General features: G+C 41.5%; 1 protein-coding gene across 3 annotated transcripts in view; it reads right to left on the reverse strand.

The window, feature by feature from the left end:
- Positions 1–13,032, reverse strand: part of esyt2.L (extended synaptotagmin-like protein 2 L homeolog) — a 90,647-nt gene extending 77,615 nt beyond the window's left edge. Inside the window, 1 exon segment of one of the 3 annotated variants that reach the window (NM_001087117.1) lies at positions 12,415–12,902. In NM_001087117.1, the coding sequence (NP_001080586.1) occupies positions 12,415–12,768 (354 nt within the window). In that variant the 5' untranslated portion in view covers positions 12,769–12,902. 3 annotated transcript variants of the gene reach the window in all.
- Positions 13,033–24,652: the final 11,620 nt, after the last annotated feature.

Raw genomic sequence — 24,652 nt, forward strand, 5'->3', positions numbered from 1 at the left:
ACGCTACTGTATTGCAAGTTGGAGATATCACCCCCCCCCCAGCAGCCTAACAACAAAACAATGGGAAGGTAACCAGATAGCAGCTCCCTAACACAAGATAACAGCTGCCTGGTAGATCTAAGTACAACACTCAATAGTAAAATCCAGGTCCCACTGAGACACATTCAGTTACATTGAGTAGGAGAAACAACAGCCTGCCAGAAAGCAGTTCCATCCTAAAGTGCTGGCTCTTTCTGAAAGAACATGACCAGACAAAATGACCTGAGATGCACCTACACACCAATATTACAACTAAAAAATACACTTGGTTCAGGAATGAAATTTTATATTGTAGAGTGAAATATCTGCAGTGTAAACAGTGTCATTTAGAAATAAAAACTACACCATAAAAATCATGGCAGAATTCCTTTTAACAAAGCACACCGGCCCTTTAGAACGTTCCTGAAGATGTCTGGCTCCCATTTGCCCTTTGCACAAGTTTTAAGCAGGAAAGTACCCAATGCTCAAAACCAAGAAGTGCACCAGCCCATGGCAGGGTAACAAACTACTCTCCCTTATGATACTTTAAACGCTAAAAAGTCTGCAGTTGGGTTTCAAATAGGATTTCTGACCCCAGAGGTCTAGTATAAAGATAGCCAGAACCTAAACCACAAAGCAACAAAGAACTGCTGCTTTGCTCTTGATTTAAAGGGCAAGGAAAGATAATGTCTTACAATTCTTGATATGCAGCAACCCATTACAGACAACTGATGTCCCATGTGAGAGGTCCAGGACAATGGCTATGGCACACGAGGACTTGAATAATTTCCTCTATTAAATAGCTTCGACTTTAACTCTTTAAGTGCCGCATGTATAAACATTCTGGTTTCTTTCATGTTCTTCTATATAAACCATTAATTGCGCAAACAAGATATAGATCTATTTTTACCTTTAAATCTCATTGTGATACATATCATATAAAACCGCAGCTACTGTGCCAAAATGGGTTGATATGCTGCATTTTAAACACACACACACAGGCACTGGTGAATCCTGTAATTGTAGACATAAGGTCACCGTGCAGCCTCTTTATAAATAGCCAAGACATCACTCAAGCAGGCCAGACATACATCTCCCCTTTAACCCTTTGGATGGGACAAGGCTGTGCAAATACACTTATGCTCTTCCCCTGAGCAGAACTAGCTAAGCAAAATTAAATGACGCTCAGCAGTGCACCCAATGCAGCAGCAGCAGCTGTTATATTCATATTACACATGGGCCAGAATTTAAAGAGACACTGACAGGTCAGTATTGAAGCTGGAATTCATGCACAAGTGTCGTACACACGAACCAATATCCTAAGTAAGGCACTTAAATTTGCATAAATTACTGTATTTTTAGAGCTAGAATAGCCAGTCCATAAAGGAAGACTGACTAACAGAGCACAGCAGGCAGTCAGACCGGTGTGCCTCCTTCACGTAATTAATGAGCAGTGGGTGTAGGATTAGGAGAGGCTGGCAGAGATTGGGTTAAATGTGAAGCATGGCCAGGTGGTATACCTGGGAGAGCTGAAGGTTTAAAAAAAATAAATAAATAAATTGCCAAAAGTTTAATTTTTAATAACTGCCTCAGCCTGTTTTTTTAAAGCTAGGTCAGTAAAATTGCAGCAGGGTGGCAAAGCGACATGCACTAAATCCATATTTAGCAAAATTTGCCTATTAAGCTTGTTTTCTTTTTAAACTGGGAAGCACATTTTCCATTGTACTTTATTTTCTGGAATATGGAACAGGAAGCTGCTCCTGACTGTCCCTTGCAGGGCTACTGTAACCCCCATACCAAGGTCAGATAATACATTTTTAAATGCAAACATTAAGGGTCAGGGCAAACAGGCAGATTCGGGGAGACTTCGGAAAACGTAAATCGCCGGTGGGAGGGCACTTGGATCGTTTTGTTTTCCGAACTCGCCCGAAGTTCCCTCGTGAGGCAACTTCAGACGACTTTGGGAAAACGAATCACTCCGAGTGCCATTGTGCCAGCGATTTACATTTTAGCTGGCGGGAAGGCAGTTCGGGGAAATTAGTCGCCCCAAAGAAGAGGAGGCGACAAATCAGGTCTGGGCAACCTGAAAAAAAGCCTAAGACTGTCAACACTTCACTCAGGCTCAATTTAATTGCCCAGCAAACTACAGCTATGGGACCTGTTATCCAGAATGCTTGGGACCTGGGGTTTTCCTGATAACGGATCTATCCATAATTTGGATCTGCATACATTAAGTCTACCTAAAAATTCATTTAAACATTAATTAAGCTTGTTTTGTCTCTAGTAAGGATTAATTATATCTTGGTTTGGATCAAGCTACTGTTATATTATTACAGACAAAAGGAAATCATTTTTAAAAAATTGTATTTGGATAAAATAGAGTCTATGGGAGACGGCTTTCCTGTAATTCATCACTTTCTGGATAATGGGTTTACGGATAACAGATCCCATACCTGTATCACAATCTACCCCTGGACAGGAGAGTTAAAATTTGAAAAAAAAATTGGGCTTATCCTAATATCTGGTCTCCAGGGCAGATTTTGTGCTTGACCCTTACACTCTCCCCCATGCAGTCAGAGCTTAACTCACCCATGTGCCAGAGCATGCCCCAAAACAAGCTTGGGCCGATCAGCTTTCTATTGTCATTAAAAATGTATGGGCTTATTTAGTAGAACACAGGCTGCAGGCGAGACATAGACAGGGCAGGAGAAGGCTAACAACACTGCACTCAAACACACAACCCAATGAAACTAAAAACCTAGCAAATAAAATTCTAAAATGCACATCCACACCTGATACCTGTACTGGTATGGGATCCATTATCCGGAAACCCATTATCCAGAAAGTTCTAAATTACGGAATGGCCATCTCCCTTAGACTTCATAAAAACAGTAGCTTGTACTTGATCCCAACTAAGATATAATTAATCCTTATTGGAAGCAAAACCAGCCAGAATTGGGGTTATTCAATGTTTATATGATTTTCTAGTATATTAAATGTATGAAGATCCAAATAACAGAAAGATCCGTTATCCGGAAAACCGCAGGTCCCGAGCATTCTGGATAACAGGTCCCATACCTGTACCAGGATTCTACTGACATACAGCGTTATAATAAAAGTATCCAACCACCAGCAACTGAGAACATATGGATATTATAGCAATATAAATGTTTAATTCTAAAGGAGGTTCTGTAGAAATCTATGGGGGAAAACTCAAGGGATGCAATATGGCAGCTCCCACTCAAAAATAGGTATGGAATCCATTATCCGGAAAACCGTTATCCAGAAAGCTCCGAATTATGGAAAGGCCGTCTACCACAGACTTCATTCTATTCAAAACAATCCAAATTTTTAAATAATGGTAATAATAAACCAGTAGCTTGTACTTGATCCAAACTACTTAATAGTCACGGTGATGCTGAGCTTAGTTCTGACATTTGTGCCACATTCTTATCCTATTTGCTGCACTGCTTCTATTTTTGTATTGTACATGGCACAAATGATAGAAAGTAGAGTCCTGCAGCAGGTTACCCGCAAAAATTTGTGGGTTGCAGATAGAAGTTTTAGGAACGGGTATAGATGCGGGTCGGCGGTTCTCCGGTTTTGCGGGTCTTCTCAATAGCGAGTTTTACGCCGTTTTTTCTGATCACTCCTACTTCAAATGAGGTCACTTCCGGTTTACAACGACAGCACTTCCTGTTTTACTCCTTTTTTCTGATCACACCAACTTTTAATGATGTCACTTCCGGATTACAACGACATCACTTCCTGTTTCTTGATGGTCAGCAGGTAGCGGATTGGGTTGCGGAGAAGGTACTTGGAGGTCAGCTAGTGGGTAAGTATGCGGGTTGCAGGTTGGGTTTAACAAATTGGTTCTGCGCAGGACTCTACATGAAAGGGGCCAATTTGGAGATTATTTTGGAGAAAATGCATGTGATCCATATGTGTGCTGTAGGCCTTCAGTAGAGTTATGGGATCTGTTATCCGGAACCCCACTATCCAGAAAGCTCCAAATTACGGAAAGGCCATCTCCCATAGACTATTTTATCCAAATAATCCAAATTTTTAAAGATGATTTCCTTTTTCTCTGTAATAATAAAACAGTAGCTTGTACTTGATCCCAACTAAGATATAATTAATCCTCATTGGAAGCAAAACCAGCCTATTGGGTTTATTTAATGTTTACATGATTTTCTAGTAGACTTAAGGTATGAAAATCCAAATTATGGAAAGATCTGTTATCCGGAAAACCCCAGGTCCCGAGAATTCTGGATAACAGGTCCCATACCAGTACTACCATATATTTAAAGCACATCGGTGTATACAGTATGTATCAGATAAAAGGGGATATTTTTCATAACGGTAATATTGCTATGAGCAGGCCATGTGTCGGTGTTCTGTAGAATTTCAGCAGATACAGAAAGTGGGTAAGAAAACTAGATTTTCTGTAACATGAAGGGGGGTGTAAAGGTCAACACGTTAAGCAAATCCTAAATGTACACAGTAAGTACAATATTTGCACAGAGATCAGGCGTTTGTGTGCAGAGAGAGGCAGATGAAGCAAAGACAATTCATTCATTCATTAGGGCAGCTGCTAAGATGCAGGGGAATTAAGTCGATCTTCCTTATGCGGCAACTTCGGGCGACTTCCGAAAACAAATTGCTCCGAGTGCCATTCTGCTGGCGATTTAGATTCTAGCCGGAAGGAAGGCTTTAGGCTACAATGGTCTGTTATACAGATATGTGACCCGTTATCCAGAATGGTCGGGACCTGGGGTTTTCCGGCTAAAGGATCTTTCCGTCATTTGGATCTTCATACCTTAAATCTACTAGAAAATCATGTCAACATTAAATAAACCCAATAGGCTGGTTCTGTTTTCAATAAGGATTAATTATATCTTAGTTGGGATCAAGTACAAGCTACTGTTTTATCATTACAGAGAAAAAGGGAAATCATTTTTAAACGTTTGGATTTTTTGGATAAAACAGAGTCTATGGGAAAAGGGCTTTCCGTAATTCAGAGCTTTCTGGATAATGGGTTTCCAGATAGCGGATCCCATACCTGTACAGCTAAAGTGAGAGCAGTGCTACTCTTGCCATTTAATTGCTGCTTTCCTTGGATGGGGCGGTAAAAAATGTGTACAGGTATGGGACCTGTTATCCAGAATGCTCAAGACATAGGGTTTCCCAGATGAGGGATCATTCCCACTAAGATCTCCAAACTTTAAGAGGCAGTTTTATTAAGGGCCTAGGTGTGTTTCGAGTTTATTTCAAGAATATTTTTTAGTTTATCGGTTAAAAAAAGGTTTTTTTTGCGAGGTTTTTTTTTTTGAGGTTTATTATACCCCGACCCTGGAAATAGTTTGAATCTGAAAAAACACCATCTAATACCTGTCAGGTTACGTAGAAGTCGATGGCAGAGGTCCCTTGAACCATTTGATGATGTCAATAGCCTGCACGATGTTCGAGTTTTTTTCCGGTGGGTTTTGAAATTTGAGAGAAAACTTGATTATTTCGAGTTTTTGGGCTCCTCACCCCAATTTCACCGATTAGAGTTTTTTCTTTAATCAGAAAATATTCGAGTTGTAAGTTCAATCGAGTTATAAAAAAAAACGTCACAAACTTTTGATAAATTTGACCTTAAGTCTACTAAAAATCATATAAACATTAAATAAACTCAATAGGCTGGTTTTGCTTCCAATAATGATTAATTATATCTTAGTTGGGATCAAGTACAAGCTACTGTTTTATTATTACACAGAAAAGGGAAACCATTTTTAAATATCTCAATTATTTGTTTATAATGGAATCTATGGGAGATAGCTTTGCCATATTTCGGAGCAGTCTGGATAATGGTTTTTGCAGATAACGGATCCTATACCTGTATAATAGTGATGTGCGGGCCGACCCAATACCCGTGGGCGGGTGCGGGTTGAGCTCTTCTTCTGCTCTCCCTGCAAGCCACCTTCAAATGCCGGCTTCCGATTTCCGGTTTTATAGTCTCGCGTCTGCTCGCCCCGTCCCTTTTGTGATGTCATCGACGGGGTGGGTCGGCGCGGGTCTATAAAAGGGCCCCGGTAGCGTGGGCTGGAGCAGAGCAGGTTAGAGTCAGGTGCAGGTCAGGAAAACCGTGACCCGCACATGATTACTGTACAGGTATCACTAGCAATCTCTGATCCACTGGTATCCCACCTAGTTTTGGGGGAAGCCCTGTTCATATTGGTTCTGCTAATCAGAATTGTCCTGTCTCATTAGGGACTGTAGGGTGGTATGTAAATGTATATAGTAAATAAGAGCTGCGTTAGGTTTATAAATGGCAGGCCGACTGCAACGCGTGAGCTGGTGGGTTTCGGTGTATTATTTCATTCTTACATAAGTTTTATTGACAGAACTACTGGCGCTGCATAGTGTGAGTCAATGAAATGCCTAATCCTACTCACACTACAGACAGCTGCTGCGCTACTGCCACTTGCCTGACAGTTTCACTGAGAGCGACGCTGCTTAAGACTGGGGATAGCCAACATGCTGCTTTTTATGAGATACAGATGATCCTCCTAAAACCTGTGCAATGTTACCAGTCAGGCCAGGGATATTCCTGTACAGTACAGCTACTGGAACCTCTACACTTGGTCCAATGGCTGCTGAATAAATGGTAAAAACCAAAAAAGTCAATGTTTGGCCTGGCTTCAGTAAATGACTTATTGCAGCCTTATATATGGCATAAAACTGGCAGTTAAAGAGGTGGTTCACCTTTAGGTTAACTTTTTATATATTATTGCAAATTCGAAGCAACTTTTCAACTCGTATTCATGATTTACTTTTTATCTTTTTTTAATTATTTGCCTTTTTCTGCGGACTCTTTCACGCTTTCACATGGGGGTCACTGACCACATCTAAAAAACATTACATTCACATTAAGGGGCAGATTTATCAGGGGTCCAATTTTAAAGTTGAAAATACTTTGAAATTCGACCATTGAATTGAATTTACTTCAACTACGAAGTCGAAGTTTTTTTTCATCGAATTTGGCCATTTGCGGTCGAAGAAAAATCCAACGATTCCAAGGATTTCAGCGATCGATCAGATGATTTTTCTTCGACTTCAAAAAATGTAGAAAACTGCTCTAGAAGGTCCCCATAGGCTAACATAGCACTTCGGCAAGTTTAATTTGTATTGAAATCAAAGTTTTTTTTAAAGAGACAGTACTTCGATTATCGAATGGTCGAATATTCAAACTATTTTACTTCAAATTGAATTCGAAGTCAAAGTCGTAGTATGCTATTCGATGGACGAAGTATCCAAAAAATTACTTCAAATTTTTTAACTTCGAAAATTCTCTCGACCCTTGATAAATCTGCCCCTTATTGTTATTACTACTTTTTATTACTCCTTTTCAATTCAGGTCCTCCCCATTCATATTCCTGTCTCTTATTCATATCAGTGCATGGTTGCTAGGGTTATTTGGACTGTAGCAACCAGACTGCTGAAATTGCAAATTGGAGAGCTGCCAAATAAAAAGCTAAATAACTTGAAAACCACAAAAAATAAAAAATGAAAACCAATTGCAAATTGTCTCAGAATATCACTCTCCACACCACAATTTGATAAAGAGGCCCACATAATAAAGAAATCCCTAATATACCCATCAAGGTTACCGGTTTCTTCAAAAAGTATGAATAAATGCCATTTTCTATGCTGCAATCCTCCAGCTGTTTAACAGTTCTTCTCTTTCTGCATCATTTGAAATCCTGGCAGGGGAAATGGGCCTTAACACTGATGTTACAAATTGTAACAACTTCTCCACAGCTTACAGACAACATGCAGGAACTACATAACCCACAATGCATTGCACTGTGATGTTCCATTCCTTATTGAAATCATGTGTGCAGGGAATTGTGGGGTTTGGAGGATGCAGGCTAAGGACAGATGGCTGTTGATACAAAGAGTAGTCAGACAGCTCAGCAAAGTAGTCAGACAGATCAGCAGGAGAGCAGGGACTAGGCTTTGGGAACTGTCAGAAACCATAAAAATCATGAAAATTCTGCATATTTTTTTTAAATTATGTAAATTGCAAAGTTGCTTGAAACTATGTATACTTTTCAAAAAGCTCAAGTTTTGTTTTTGTGGAGTTCCCCTTTAAAGGGGAACAACCCCTTTAAAGCTTGTGATAGTGGATGTAGGAAAGCGACAAGCACATTGTGAGCTTCTATATAAAGGCTGAAACCCGTCTAAACACGGGAATAAATATTTGTTCTACACACAGTCAGAAGTCACGCTGTTATTTTCAGTCCCTGTACAGTGTGGTCTTGCTTTAAGCGAGCCGTCTGTACAATCGGGAGGGTGTAGGCTCACATACAGAAAATAGCTTGACCACGAGTCAATGGACAGCTGCCAAGTAGGAACACCTTGCTTCTACTCCAATCATCTGTCCTTCTGACACCTAGCACACCCCCTAAATCTGGCCGACAGTTGGAAGCACCCTGGGCACAGTAAAGCGAAATGGAAACATACTATAAAGGAAACAGCGAGCTCACAATAGCATCTCTGACTCACGATACCCGCAGCTTCCAAACCCACAGTAATGCAGGCTGCCCCATTTGGACAGCCATCTACAGTCTTAAAGAGATACGACATATGGAAATTAATGCTTACATCAAAAAGAGTTCTACAGCAATGTACAGTGTGTCTTTTTTAATCTTTGTTCTAGGTTATAATTTAGTTGCTAGGGACCCAAACCCCTAGAAAACAGGTATAGGTGAATAGGAAAGGGCCTAAGATTCCCCAGGTTTAATCTGCTTTCTAATTATTAGTGTCAGTGATTTAAGAAACCCGACTGCAGTTGAGAGGTGTATTTGTTAATCCCATCTGTCCTCTGGTTATGACTCTTGAAACAATTTAGCTGAAGCCAGCTAGCTACCTTGGGTTACAGTGTTTCAGGAATAAGAACCAGCAGTAGAGACTATACACAGATAGATGCTGCTTTCAAGAGGTTGTTCACTTTTAAATTATCTTTTAGAATAATGTAGAGAGTGACATTCTGAGATAATTTGCAGTTGGTTTTCATATTTTATTATTTGTGGTTTTGAGTTATTTAGCTTTTTATTCAGCAGCTCTCCAGTATGCAATTTCAGCAATCCAGTTGCTAGGGTCCAAATCACCCTAACAACCATGCATTGCTATGAATAAGAGACTGAAATATGAATAGGAGAGGCCTGAATAATAAGGGGAGTAATAAAAATCAGCAATAACAATACATGTGTAGCCTTACAGAGCGTTTATCATCATCATTTATTTATATAGCGCCGACAAGATACGCAGTGCTTAATTTTTTTTTAGATGGGGTCAGTGACCACTATTTGAAATTTGGAACGTATCAGACTGAGAAGGCAAATAATTAAAAAAAACTATATAAAAATAAATAAATAAAGAAGTTGCTTAGAATTTGTCATTCTATAACCTACTAAAGGTAAACTTAAAGGTGAACCACCCCTTTCAATAATGTGAACAGGTATGGGACCTGTTATCCAGAATGCTCGGGACCTGGGGTTTTCTGGATAATGGATCTTTCTGTAATTTGGATCTTTATACCTTAAGTCTACTAGAAAATCATATAAACATTAAATAAACCCAATAGTCTGGTTTTGTTTCCAATAAGGATTAATTACATCTTAGCTGGGATCAAGTACAAGCTACTGTTTTATTACTACAGAGAAAAGGGGGGGGGGGAATTCCGGATTTTTGATTATATGCTCCCATTCTGTAAATCAGAGCTTTCTGGATAACAGATCCCATACCTGTACTGGAAAGTTTCTTGGATTTTCTTTCACTATGCAAAAAATGAAATGTTTTGGGGCATAGATTCCCTTTATAGACTTTGCATAATGGGACAAATGTATGCTGGCATGCTATCCACACATATAAAGGCCAAATGAACCTATATATCATATACCTATGATTAAGGGACATAGAAAGAAAGAACGTGGGCTGCAGAGGAAAAGACATTGATGATTAGATCAGTGATCCCCAACCAGTAGCTTGTGAGCAAAATGTTGCTCTCCAACTCCATGGATGTTGCTTTCAGTGTAAAGTTTTAATTGCATAAAAAGTATAGTGGCAAGTAGAGCCTCCTGTAGACTGCCAATCCACATAGGGGCTACCAAATAGCCAATCACAGCCCTTATTTGGCACCCCAAAGAACTTTTATATGTTTGTGTTGCTCCCCAAATCTTTTTACATTTGAATGTGGCTCATGGGTAAAAAAGGTTAGGGACCCCTGTATTAGAATGACTAATTAAAAGAGCATTCTGCTGGAACAACACACCTTCCTTGCATTACACTCAGGCAACCGTGCACTGCCATAGAAGCTACATCAGCACTGAAGTATTGATCAGGCAAGGAGATAGGGTTAATTATTAACGCTGCGTAACTCTCACGGGATGATCACGCTGATTACAGGTCAATAAAATGCAAGAAAAGCAATAATGGAGAGAATGGATCTCCAATGTGATGATTTCCCAGCCTGCACTGGGCATCTCCTGATGAAGGAGTGAAGAGGAACACATAGGAATTCCAGGTAACCCCCCAGCAAACACTAAACGTTGCCAGAGGCAGGCCCTCCTGCAAAACAAGCTCTGCGGCTCTCAGGTCACTTTCACCCAGTTAGGGAGCCGCTCTCCCAATCAGATCTTTTACAGCAAACAATCACTGATACCTATTCTGGATACTACTCACCGGGCACTAATTCACTATTGAATCCCGTGACAGTGACTCTAATACACATGAGATCATCTGCTCTGTAATCCTTTTAGGGTGACCCAGACAGCGAAGCCTGCAGAAGCTGATCAGTGCCCAGTTGGTCCTACTAATACTCATTACCACCCCCTAAAAAAAAGCAGTACATTGATCAGCTGACCAGCGACTTGTCAATGCAGTACCGTGACCAGATCATTGTAAAGGGGAACTGAAAAGTACCAGCAGCCAGCTGGTTAAACAATGGGACATTTAGGGTGGCAGAACTACAACCTAGCGGTGGATTTAGTCGGTGCATAAGGAATTCTGACCAAAAGCAGCTTAATTGGAAACTTGTCGGTTACCTGACAGTTGAGAAGAAGCAATTACTAGCAGTATACTAGTGTTCAGCTGACCCAGCCAGTCCCGTGAGTGAGGTGCTATTTCCCTGCAGGTATAGGTAATCCCACCAATGGGCTGTCACTAACCCAGGCAAGTGAGCCAATTCAGAGAGCTCTGTGAGCAGCTAGTCCTACAGACTCATCATATGGGTCCCACTCACCCAGGCACATTGAAAGTGACAGTCCCATGAGTGCAGTGCTACTCATCATGAATGCAGGCAGGTCGGTATATACAGACCAATGGGTGGGGTGCTACTCACCCAGGCGAGTACTACTACTCAGACAGTGAGTACAGGCACTTACAGACAGCACTACTACTCAGCCAGACAGTGAGTACAGGCACTTACAGACAGCACTACTACTCAGCCAGACAGTGAGTACAGGCACTTACAGACAGCACTACTACTCAGCCAGACAGTGAGTACAGGCACTTACAGACAGCACTACTACTCAGCCAGACAGTGAGTACAGGCACTTACAGACAGCACTACTACTCAGACAGTGAGTACAGGCACTTACAGACAGCACTACTACTCAGACAGTGAGTACAGGCACTTACAGACAGCACTACTACTCAGACAGTGAGTACAGGCACTTACAGACAGCACTACTACTCAGACAGTGAGTACAGGCACTTACAGACAGCACTACTACTCAGACAGTGAGTACAGGCACTTACAGACAGCACTACTACTCAGACAGTGAGTACAGGCACTTACAGACAGCACTACTACTCAGACAGTGAGTACAGGCACTTACAGACAGCACTACTACTCAGACAGTGAGTACAGTCACTTACAGACAGCACTACTACTCAGACAGTGAGTACAGTCACTTACAGACAGCACTACTACTCAGACAGTGAGTACAGGCACTTACAGACAGCACTACTACTCAGCCAGTGAGTACAGGCACTTACAGACAGCACTACTACTCAGCCAGTGAGTACAGGCACTTACAGACAGCACTACTACTCAGCCAGTGAGTACAGGCACTTACAGACAGCACTACTACTCAGCCAGTGAGTACAGGCACTTACAGACAGCACTACTACTCAGCCAGTGAGTACAGGCACTTACAGACAGCACTACTACTCAGCCAGACAGTGAGTACAGGCACTTACATACAACACTAATACTCAGCCAGACAGTGAGTACAGGCACTTACATACAACACTACTACTCAGCCAGACAGTGAGTACAGGCACTTACAGGCAGTGAGTACAGGCAGTTGGAGTACTTAAGTACTTATGGAGTGAGCCACTTACCCAGGCAGGCAGGTCGATGGAGGCGATGTGGTGCTTGACGGACTTCTCCTCGGTCTCCAGGAAGGCGAGAGCCCGGTACAGCCGCGAGTTCTTGTTGCCTTTATTCCTCCGCCACCAGAGCAGCAGCACCAGAGCGATGAGCAGCCAGCTGAAGCTCAAGCCGAAGTATCCCAGCACGTACACGGGGAAGATGAGGATAAAAGTCTTGGAGAACTGATAGAAAAGCCCCGCGATATCCACGCTGATCATTCCCTGCTCGTCGGCTGCCACTGCGGCTGCAATAGGGACTCCAGGCTGCCCATTCTCCGCCGGGGTAGTCGGAGGCCCCTTCTCAGCGCCGCTCTCGGAAGCCATCCCGGGTGTAGAGGGGCAGGAGTACGGGGTGAATTAACTGCGACAGAGAGAGATGCGCCCCCTCTTCCAGCCCTGCCTCAGCCCAACACCTGCATGGGACTCACCCAGCGTCTTTCCCTTCCGATTCCCCAGCCGCTGAGTGACACTGCCAGGAACAGCCCAATACAACCGCAGCCACTGAGGTGGGTCCAGCCACGCCCCACATAACAGGCCCGCCCACAGTCACGCCTCACACAACAGGTCACGCCCACATCCATTCCCCCTGCCCGCCCCTTACATCCCCTGCTTCTTATACCTTGTCATTCCACAAACGCCGATAAGCCACGCCTCTCAACTGCCCCTCCCGCCTATCCTGGATTTCCCTCTATAACTTTATTTAAACAAACATCCAAACAAACTGGAGTTAACAGTGCTGCTGTCTGGACAACTTCAGTAAACAACAACACGTTGTTCTGTGCTTTGCTTAATTCTCCCTCCTGTAACTCATTGCTTTGTGTGTAATGAAATAAAAAGGACTTTTTCGGAGTAGATGCCCTATAAACATTATTAGCATCATTCAATTTACCACATAGAATGTGATTTCTCTCTTGTTTTCCATTTAGTTTTGTCGTGTACAGCAATTAAACATGGAATTTGAACTGACAACTGGTTGCTAGGCACACCCACCCAAGCAACCTGTCTGAATACAGACTAAATTCACTTCATGTGGAGAGTTTTTCCTAAAATGCAATTTTCATACAGAATTGTATACTCAAGTCACCACAAAATATTGGCCCCTGCCTAGGGTTGCCACCCTTTTCTGGAAAAAAATACCGGCCTTCCTTTTTATTTATCTTTTTTTCCCTATTAATAAAATTGGGATCAACCATAGTTTTTACTGGCCAGGCTGGTAAAATATCAGCCAGGGGGCAACCCTGCCACTAGTCACAACTGCTGAGGGAATACAGATGCAACTCTGCACCTTTTGTAAATCTCACACAAAGGGAACCATGGGATTTACACCTGGTATAAATTAAAGAGTTCCCTAGCAACATATAAGGGCTCTTACTCATGAGCGTTTTTACCTGCGCTCCCCTGCGTTCCGTTTTTCTGCGTTCAGCCGCAGGGGAGTGCAGGAATAGACGCATTTAATTTTTTCAAATGGGGCTGTACTCACACAGGCGCATGTAGGCGCCGAACGCAGGTTGAGACGCAACATGCTGCATTTTTCCTGCGTTCGGCGCCTACATGCGCCTGTGTGAGTACAGCCCCATTTGAAAAAATTAAATGCGTCTATTCCTGCACTCCCCTGCGGCTGAACGCCGAAAAACGGAATGCAGGGGAGCGCAGGTAAAAACGCTCATGAGTAAGAGCCCTAAGGAACTTTAGCACCATGGGCAACAATATACCGGTATATTTAGCAAGTACAGACTGCATAGATTTATGAACATTTTAATTTTAAAAGGTAAAATTAATTGCATTCAGATCAACCCGGTCAAGAATCTCCATTAGAATCCTAAGCATTTGCGCAAAGTATCTGTATTTGCTAAACCTTAGGTTATACAGCCACATATTCCTTACATTTTCAGTGTTAGTCCTCTTTCTTTAATTCTAATTAAACTTCACCTTCAGGCTACAACCAGTTCCCCCAGCCATACAGTATGTTTTCCATCTTATTTGCCACTCTCCCAGTCTATACTAGTTCACATCGGGGCAGATTTATCAAGGGTCAAAGTGAATTCAAGGGAATTTTCGAAGTAAAAAAATTCGAAATTCGAAGTAATTTTTTGGATACTTCGACCATCGAATAGGATACTACGACTTAGAATTTACTTCGAATTCGATTCGCAGTAAAAATAGTTTGAATATTCGACCATTCGATAATCTAAGTACTGTCTCTTTAAAAAAACTTCGACTTCAATACTTTGCCAAATTAAACCTGCCGAAGTGCTATGTTAGCAGTGTCGGACTGGCCCACAGTGGGTCCTCATGCTGCTAAACATTTGGCCTATTTCATGGCCATTTCCTATTTCTATGAGAACAAAGTGGCTAAATAGATGGAATAATAGATTATCGTATGTAAAGAAAAGGATAATAGAAGAGTGAGGAAAGGAAGAATAATAGTACTAAAAGTGGGCCCCTGGTCTAAGATTAATTGGTGGGCCCCTAGTCAAAAGTTTTTGGGTGGCCATCTGGTGTCCCAGTCCGACATTGTATGTTAGCCTATTGGGACCTTCTACAACCATTTGTCTTTACACATCGAAGTAAAATCGTTCGATCGTACGCTAAAATCATTCGATCAAACGATTTTACTTCAATCGTTCGATGGCCAAATTTGGTGAAAAATACTTCGACTTCGATATTCGAATTAGAAGTATTTTAATTCGATGGTCGAATTTCTAAGTATTTTTTACTTCGAAATTCGACCCTTGATAAATCTGCCCCTTAGAGAGGGCTCGTCAATGGATGTACAGGGCCGGATTTACATTGCAGGCGCCCCTAGGCCCACTGCCGTTCGTCGCCCCTGTCCCCTCCCCTTTATTCGTGCAAATTTTCATGGAGATTGTATCTACTGTGCATCACCTGTGTTTTTGAACCAATGTGGGTGTGGTAGGGCAGCATGCCACCCCCCTAAAATCCTGCCACCCTAGGCCCGGGCCTAGGTGGCCTTTCCACAAATCCGAGCCTGTGGATGTAATCTAATGAATGTACCCCATTTAAATGAACATATACAACTGCATGGTGTCCCAGTCCGACACTGTATGTTAGCCTATGGGGACCTTCTACAACCATTTTCTAAGTCTTTACACATCGAAGTATAATCATTCGATCGTACGCTAAAATCGTTCGATCGAACGATTTTACTTCAATCGTTCGATATTTGAATTCGAAGTATTTTAATTCGATGGTCGAATTTCTAAGTATTTTTTACTTCAAAATTCGACCCTTGATAAATCTGCCCCTTAGAGAGGGCTCGTCAATGGATGTTATCTAATGAATGTACTCCATTTAAATGAACATATACAACTGCATGGTCCACATTTTCCACTGCAGAATAACTTCTTCATATGATCTAAAAATATTGTAGTAAAGTTTGCTATATTGTAATTTCAATTCATAAACAAGCTGTGATATAAAGTATTATAATTGAGTGTCACATTTACTATAATTATATACATTATCATTATGTTTCTGTTTCTTCCTGAAATAATTGTTTTGTTTCATGTGAATTGCCCCCTGGAAGCACAGATCTAGCACCAGTATATGCTGGCTCTTAGGTGCCACTCAATTAGGGGGCTATACCTTATCTTAAGCCATCATCAATTCAACTCTGAAGCCACTGTTGTAATCTGTCATAACAGCCGATATATTTATGTTATTTTTAATATAGCTTACATTACTGTCCCCCATCTAAAAGATAAATGCTCTGTAAGGCTATATATGTATTGTTATTGCTTCTTTTTATTACTAATTTTTCTATGCAGGCCTTTACAATTCATATTCAATTCTCTTATTCAAAGCAGTGCCTGGTTGCTAGGGTTATTTGGACCATAGCAACCAGCAGTGGCATAACTAGATGTTACTGGGCCCCACAGCAAAATAAATTAAGGGGCCTCCAAAATATCCAGTATTACCAATATTTATTAAAATTACTCATTAATTAGGGTCCCATGGGGCTCCCTATGCCTCCTGGGCCCCCTGCAGCCACAGGGTCTGCTTCCTCTGTAGTTATGCCCCTGGCAACCAGACTGATGAAATTGTAAACTGGTGCGCATCTAAATAACTCAAAACCGACAATAATAAAAAATGAACCTCAATTGGAAATTGTCTCACAATATCACTCTCTACATCATACTAAAGTTAATATAAAAGTGAACAACCCCTTTAAGCCATAAACTGATTTTTGTAGTGATTTCAATATTGGTGGGGGGGGTACCCTCTCAAGCCCTTCCAGTCAGTCTGTGGTTTAAGCAAAGGCAACGTTCCTATTACTTTTCATATGCTGATGTCCAGCCAGATATTCAGGGAATTAGCAGATGAAAAGGAGCATATATGGCAATCATATATAATACACAATCCCTTAGTGCTATAATTCCCTTCCACCAGAATGTCTCAGACATTTTGGTTTCAGACCTCATTTCCTTATAAAAAATGTAGTCCTGCTTTTGCAAGCATGCTTTTATTAGTTCAGGAATATTCAAGGCAAGAAAAGAAAATTAAAAAAAAAATGTAACCCTTACTGACCCTCAAACTGGCTTTTCCCATAATTAGGGAAACAATGCCTTACAAAAACCCTTCAGGTGGTATAGGCGAGTGTGAAAGGTTATGTGTCCTGACATCCCTGGAGGTGTAACCAGGTGAAAATAGCTTCTGCTAATGGAAAACATGTGACATAACATTAGTAGGAACAACCCTCACTCTTGTCTATAGAGAAGAGACTTTTCGGTCCCTATTGGGACCATTATCAAGATTTTTATCACCTTGATAAACCGATAAAACGTCAGTTTTACATACTATGTAACAATACAAGTTTTTTTCACTTGACCCCTGGTGCTGTTTTTTTGTTCTTTTTGTGTGTATATATATATATATATATATATATATATATATATATATATATATATATATATATATATATATATATATATATATATAGCTTTGCATTTAGTAGATTAGACAGGGATATTTTATAATATCTGTAATTAATGTTATTAGGTAAATGGCAGGATGAACAAATGTCATGACACACACTTTTACTTTTCCTCAAAAGAATGGATCTTGTTAGCATAATGCTTCATAGAGCTTGCTGAATAAGTTTAGCAGTGCAGAGCCGCAACCAAACACACAGGTAAATGTAAAAAAATGCCAAATTACTGAAAGACAATCACAGAGGCTCCTTCATACATCTATTTTCACTATTGTCATCAGCGCCGGATTTCTTTGCCGGCCGCCCCTAGGCCGCGCGGTCTGACCAGGCGGCCACGCGGTCCTAGCGCCCGCCTACACTTCCCCTTCCCAGCGCGCCGGCGAAAAAACGCCGGCGCAGCCGGTGCAATTGAATGGGGACACACACTTCCTCCTAATGCGGCTGGGCGGCATGCCGCCCCTATTTTTTGCCGCCCTAGGCCCGGGCCTATTTGGCCTTGCCACAAATCCGGGCCTGATTGTGATCTTCCAAGAATGTTGACACTAAAATTGATTAGCATATTGATCATTTGTGTTTACCTTAAAGGGCCACTATGTATTTACATTTTGTGCAGAAGCGTGTTGACTGCAGGGGCATGCCTGTGTTGGCATACATTTATGATGTGTTTTGTACATATTATGAAAAAACAACAGGAGTTGTTTTTTTTGGTAAGGAGAGTGCCATTAATGGGCTAAACTGGATGACCACACCTTAGGGTTAGTTCACACGAGGAGATTCGGGGAGACTTTGTCGCCTGGCGACTAATTGCCTCGTCTTCTGAGCGACAATCTCCCTGAACTGCCTCTGCGTGTTTTCCATAGGCTATAATGAAAAGTCACCTGCGCTAATGCACACACGGCGATGCCTTTTCCATAGTCGCCCGAAGTTGCAGGCAACTTCGGAAGGCTATGGAAAACGCATCGCCGCATGTGCATCAGCGCAGGCAACTTTTCATTATAGCCTATGGGAAAACACGCTGAACCTATGGGAAAACACACTGAGGCAGTTCTGGGTGATTGTCGCTCAGAAGACGAGGCGATAACATAATGCCTTGTCCCAGCTTGCTTGACCACTCCCACTTCCTGACTTCTTCTAATGAAATTATAACACAAAGCAGCCCTTTGGAAGTGATAAGAAAATGTGTGGTCAGCCACACAAAGTGACAATGGGCACTTACTTAAGGACAACAATGAGCCAGCAATAACACACATGCTAGTGGGGGTCAGAAATGGAAATACATACACATTCCACTTTTAAAATATAATCTTTTTATCCCATGCAAATGGCAAAATGTAAAGGTAAAACTCAAAATGATTATGTTAGGTGGATACTTCTATTATGGTTGTGCTGGGTAATAGACTAGGCTAAAGTCAGCAGAAGGTGGCAAATCTGGTCAATAAACAAAACCAAATCTATTTGCATTTTTGCATCTAACTAATTAATAGCTGTATCATTTATGTAAAAATAAAAAAAGCAGGGAGCACTCACTAACCTTTTAATATGTATCAGCTGTGCTGCTACGTAATCCGCTCCCAATGCGTGAAAGTTGCAACAATATCCTTTAAACACAGAGGACCAGCGGCTTTAAAACATCCATTTTTTAGAAATTCTTTAAAACATTAGACAGAGCGCATAACCGTTGGTATGCTTGACGCGTTTCGTGGACAGAACCACTTCCTCATTTATGTGTTAGCAAATACTTCGAATTCAACTAAACTCAAATCAAGTTTCTTCTCCGAAAAAAAAAAACTTGAATTTCAGGAAGGCTATTAACATCTATAAAAGGGGTCACTGAACCTCTGCTATTGACTTCTACATGAAGTTGGCAGGTTTTAGGTGGCGTTCTATCGAATTTGAATTGTTCCCAGGGTCAAGGTATGATAAATCTTGAATTCGAATTAGAGTTTGGATTATTCCCAACTCGAATTTATGAGTTTTGACCAAAAATCCAACTCGAAAATTCGAATTTACAATGTAAACCTTAATAAATCTGCCCCTTGGCAGAGTGAAAGAAAAAAGGGACATACTTCCAATTGTATTTCAATAAGCTCGGGAGGTGGGTGCAATTTTAATTTGGGAAGGCTACTAACAGATGGCTTTTCATGGGATTGCTCATAACTATTAGGGATGCACTGAATCCAGGATTCGGTTCGGGATTCGGCCAGGATTCGGTGTTATGGTGTTGGGATTCGGCACCCAACACCATAACAAATGCCTGGTCTCGGCTTGTGCTTCACCTGTAGTGTGACCGCCTTTGGGCTCAGGAGGAGATCTCAGCTACTTGGATGCCACAAGGACTTAAACGAGAGGTGCAAGGCTAGAGGTTCTGGATAGGCAGAGGGGCACGACTGTTGTGAGTCTTTTAGGCCGAAGGTCACGGTTCAAGACGTTAGGCAATAGAATAGTCAGATCAGGTCAGGTCGAGGCAGGCAGAGAATAAACATAGTCAGGTAGAGGTAGGCAGGGGTCAAACCAGGAAATCAATCAGAAGGGTTAAGCAGAAGAGGTAGCCGGTATTCAGGCAAGGGTCAGGATCCAAAGGTCAGAATAGTCAAAAGCCAGGCAAGGGGTCACAACAGAAATCAAACAGGTTCAAAACAGGTTAAGCAAAAGCTCAGAAAGCACCAGGAATAAACTCCTATAACGGGCAATATGTAAAAAGAAAAGTACTTTCAAATTTTGCGCCACTGCGCGCTGACGTCTTACGTCAACGCGCCTTTAAGACACCAGGAGGCGCGCGTCCTATGAAACTGGCGCAGCACACTGTAATGGCGGGCGGGACGCTTGGAGTGCTGCGGGCGTCCCTGTCGACCCCCATGAACCCCACCAGGGTAAGATTTAGACTTTATTACAGAATCCTTCTGCCCGGCCGAACCGATCCAGATCCCACATGAAGACAGTAATGAAATTACATTAAAGAGGCTGAGAATCGAAAATGTTTTAAGAAACTGGGAAAATGAAATAGTTATTTGAGAATATTCCTTTTACATGCTGAGAACTTTTTGCCGGTTATTTATTTAAAGGAAAACTATACCCCCAAAATGAACACTTAAGCAACAGGTAGTTCATATCATATTAAGTGGCATATTAAAGAATCTTACCAAACTGGAATATATATTTAATTAAATATTGCCCTTTTGCATCTCTTGCCTTGAGCCACCATTTCATGATGGTCTGTGTGCTGCCTCAGAGATCACCTGACCAGAAATACTACAACTCTAACAGGAAGAAGTGTGGAAGCAAAAGACACAACTCTGTCTGTTAATTGGCTCATGTGACCTAACATGTATGGTTTGTTGGTATGTTTGTGAGTACAGTGAATCGTACGATCCCAGGGGGCGGCCCTTATTTTTTAAAATGGCAATTTTCTATTTATGATTACCCAATGGCACATACTACTAGAAAAGTATATTATTATGAAAATGGTTTATTTACATGAAGCAGGGTTTTACATATGAGCTGTTTTATGCAATATCTTTCTATGGAGACCTACATTGTTTGGGGGGTATAGTTTTCCTTTAATAAATACGATGACCCCTAAGCTTAGCTTATCAACGGTTGCTCAAACCACACTGAGCATGTGAGTGTCACATAGACTTTTCAAGATGGTGACCCCCTGTGACAAGTTTGAAGTCCTGGATCATTGCGCAAGTCCTAAAAGCAGAACAAACAGGCTCTTTAGAACTCATCATAACAATATATCAGAACATAACGTTGTGGGACATAGTACTAGAGAGCACCCAAACAGTGGCAACAGTAGGGTATGGGAAACTCTACTTCCTGCACATTTTATAAGGTGCTTTTAGTATTGCATTTATGAAAATAGATTTTTCTAGAGAGATCAGCTCGTTGGTGCTTTTGTGTGAAGCATTTCCCCTAATATTTATTTGTCATCCTAAACCTTTGGTCCCACTGCAGTCTACCCCTGGTGTGTGATGAAGCGGTCAGCTATTTTTACTGCCCCGTGACACGTAACAGCAACTAAAAATAAAACATATATGCTCTAAAACGTCTTGAAAGGGAGACTGGCCTGGGAGGCTTTTGATTACTTTTTGCAAAAAGTTCATGTCAGTTCAGCCAAAGTGCCTCCCACCCCCAGCTTCAGAGTACAGCACTAACAGGCCACACAGCTGCAATTGTACAAAATTCTAGCCCCTTGTGTGCTCTACAGTATTCTGTTGTTCTGGATATAAGGGAGTCTTGGAAAAGGATGCATAGTAGCAGAAATTGACAAAATAAGCCCATATGTTTCATTTATTTAAAAAGCTTCAGCAAGTGGCCATGCCATATCAACCTCATGGGGGGGGGAGGGATATATTGACCCCAAAATCCACTAGAGAACAGGATAAATTCACTTTAATTTGTATAGTTCTAATATATTCCACAGCCCTTTTACAGGGATAAAAGTGCTGCAGAAGTTATCATTTAGTCCCTGCCCCAGTGGAGCTTACTATCTAAAGACCTTATCACATATACACATTATTGTCAATATCATGAGCCAATTAACCTGCCTTTATGTTTTTCGAAGGAAACCCATTCACTCATGGAGTCAGCGACAACCTACAAACACCACCAGTTATTGTCACCTCCTTCACAAGGGAATTACATACCTTGACAGTCCTTAATTAACCCCTTCTGATGTTGACTGTGAAACCTCCTTACCTCCAGTTTAATTGGTTGCCTAGAAAGCAAAACAACACCCAAGAAATGCAGATCGACCACCTGCTGACGACAGCTGATGAACCTTAGGGATTATTAGATGGTGAAGGGTAGGCAACCCCCTGCATAAAATCATAGAGATCTCTTAGGGCTCTTACTGATGAGTGGTTGAAGCTGCGCTCCCCTGCGTTCCGTTTTTCTACGTTCAGCAGCAGAGGAACGCAGGAATAGACGCATTATGTTTTTTCCAATGGGGCTGTACTCACACAAGCGCGTGTAGGTGCCGAACGCAGGTTGAGACGCAACATGCTGCATTTTTCCTGCGTTCAGCGCCTACATGCGCCTGTGTGAGTACAACCCCATTGGAAAAACCGTAACGCGTCTATTCCTGCGTTCCCCAGCGGCTGAACGTAGAAATAGGAACGCAGGGGAGCGCAGCTTCAACCGCTCGTCAGTAAGAGCCCTTACAAAGCCAAAGATTCAGTCTGGTGATGCTCAAGGTTTGCCCAGTTGTGATCAATACTTCACTTCAGACTGAAAAATCTATTGGGGGACAAATTACTCCTCAATATATAAATTCTAAATGGCAGTATGGCACGTTTTAACAAACAAAAGTACAACTCTGAGGCATGTTATTATTAACACATTTATATAAAGTTGCCGGACAAAAGGCTAAATAATTAAAAAACCCAAAAAATAAAAAATGAAGACTAGTTGCACATCATACAAAAAACAGGGCACTCCTTAAAGGGGTTGTTCATCTTTGAGTTCACTTTTAATATGATGCAGAGAGTGATATTCCGAGATGGTTTAAAATCGGTTTTCATTTTTTATTTGTGGAGTTACTTAGCTTTTTATTTATCAGTTCTCCAGTTTGCAATTTCAGCAATCTGGTTGCTAGGAATCAAATTAAGCTAGCAACCATGCATTGATTTGGGGTGTTGGTCTGGGTTGAAATAATGCTAAAAAAACGGCAAAGACGTGGTACAAAGGTAGCAAAATGAGTGCAACGCAATTATCACAGCTGGTCAAATTTGGCACACAGAGAGGCCGGAGACCCAGATACAGGTGCATTTGTAAAGGGGTTATCTGAAAGCAAAGACTCACAATGGCGCTTTCCTTGTCATTTAATTTTAAAGGAGAACTAAACCATAAAAATGAATATGGTCTCACATGCCATATTTTATATACTGAACTTATTGCACCAGCATAAAGATTCTGCATATCTATAGTAGTAATGATCCTTTCAAAGTTGTGCACAGGAGTTTCCCATGTTGGATTTTGTTAGGAGTGTCGGTGACACTGCACATGCTCAGTGGACTCTGGGCAGCTGTTAAGAAACTAAAGGGGGTCATCAAATAATTAAGCAGAAAGTTAGGCTTGTCTGTCATATAAGTGGATGCTACAGGGCTGATTATTAAATTCTCTTGTAAATTGTGCTGGTTTCTGAGATGTAATTTGCCAATAATATGAATTATTTACTAATGAGCCTTACATTGTGACATTTATATTCAACATATACAGTATATTGTGCGTTAATCTCTAAGCTCAGGTGACTGACAGCAACACCACGCATTGAATCAGTAGAAAAGAAGATGGGGAGCTACTGGGGCATCTTTGGAGGCACAGATCTTTACTGCAAAGGGGCTGTGGCTGTCATGGGCTGGTACAGGGCATCAAAACATAATGTTCAAAATGTCTGCCCCTTTAGTTCTCCTTTAAGGCGACCTACCCCTTTAAACTGGTGTCTGATTAAGCCCTTGAAGCCTGTCATTGGGAAGTAATTATACACACATCCATCAGTAGCAGTGTTAATGTTACTACAGGAGCACGTGCTGGAAATGCTTATTAATGCTTGCCAACAAAAACAGGAACAGTTTTGAACTGCTGTGAACTTTTCAAACCCAAACCATAAAAACTGAAACAGATATATCTGGTTTGTAGCTGTCAGCAGTTGTCGCTCTCATCGCAATATAAACAGCTGACTGACATGATTTGGCCAAGAATAACCCATATACACACTACATCCTTATAATCTGTACTTAGTGATGTCATCGGTTATAACTGGTGTTTATCAGAGACAGAGAAATGCAAAATTTTGCAACCCCGAAGTGACATCACAGCGCATGCACACAGACCTGCCTGAAGCCATTGATTGCCCACTGGGGTGTGTGCACCTTGATCCACTGACGTCAGCGGAATGAGGTACCTGTAAAGTAATGGGAGACCAGGGGAGGGAGAAAAAAGATCAGGGGAGTGACGGGTATACCAAAACATAACCCTGACAATATAATTAATACAGAAAATAGACAAGCATATTAAAGGGGTGGTTCACCTTTAAACGGATACTGTCATGGGAAAAAAGTTTTTTTTTATAGTGTTGCTTTTAAAACTTAATTTTGAAATCTGACATGGAGCTAGCCATATTGTCAGTTTCCCAGGTGTCCCCAGTCATGAGACTTGTGCTCTGATAAACTGCAGTCACTCTTTACTGCTTTACTGCAAATTTGAGTGGTCACCTCTACCTTTCCCTCTCTCCAGCAGCCTAACAACAGAACG

This window comes from Xenopus laevis, chromosome 6L (assembly GCF_017654675.1).
Source record: "Xenopus laevis strain J_2021 chromosome 6L, Xenopus_laevis_v10.1, whole genome shotgun sequence".
Lineage (NCBI taxonomy): Eukaryota > Metazoa > Chordata > Amphibia > Anura > Pipidae > Xenopus > Xenopus laevis.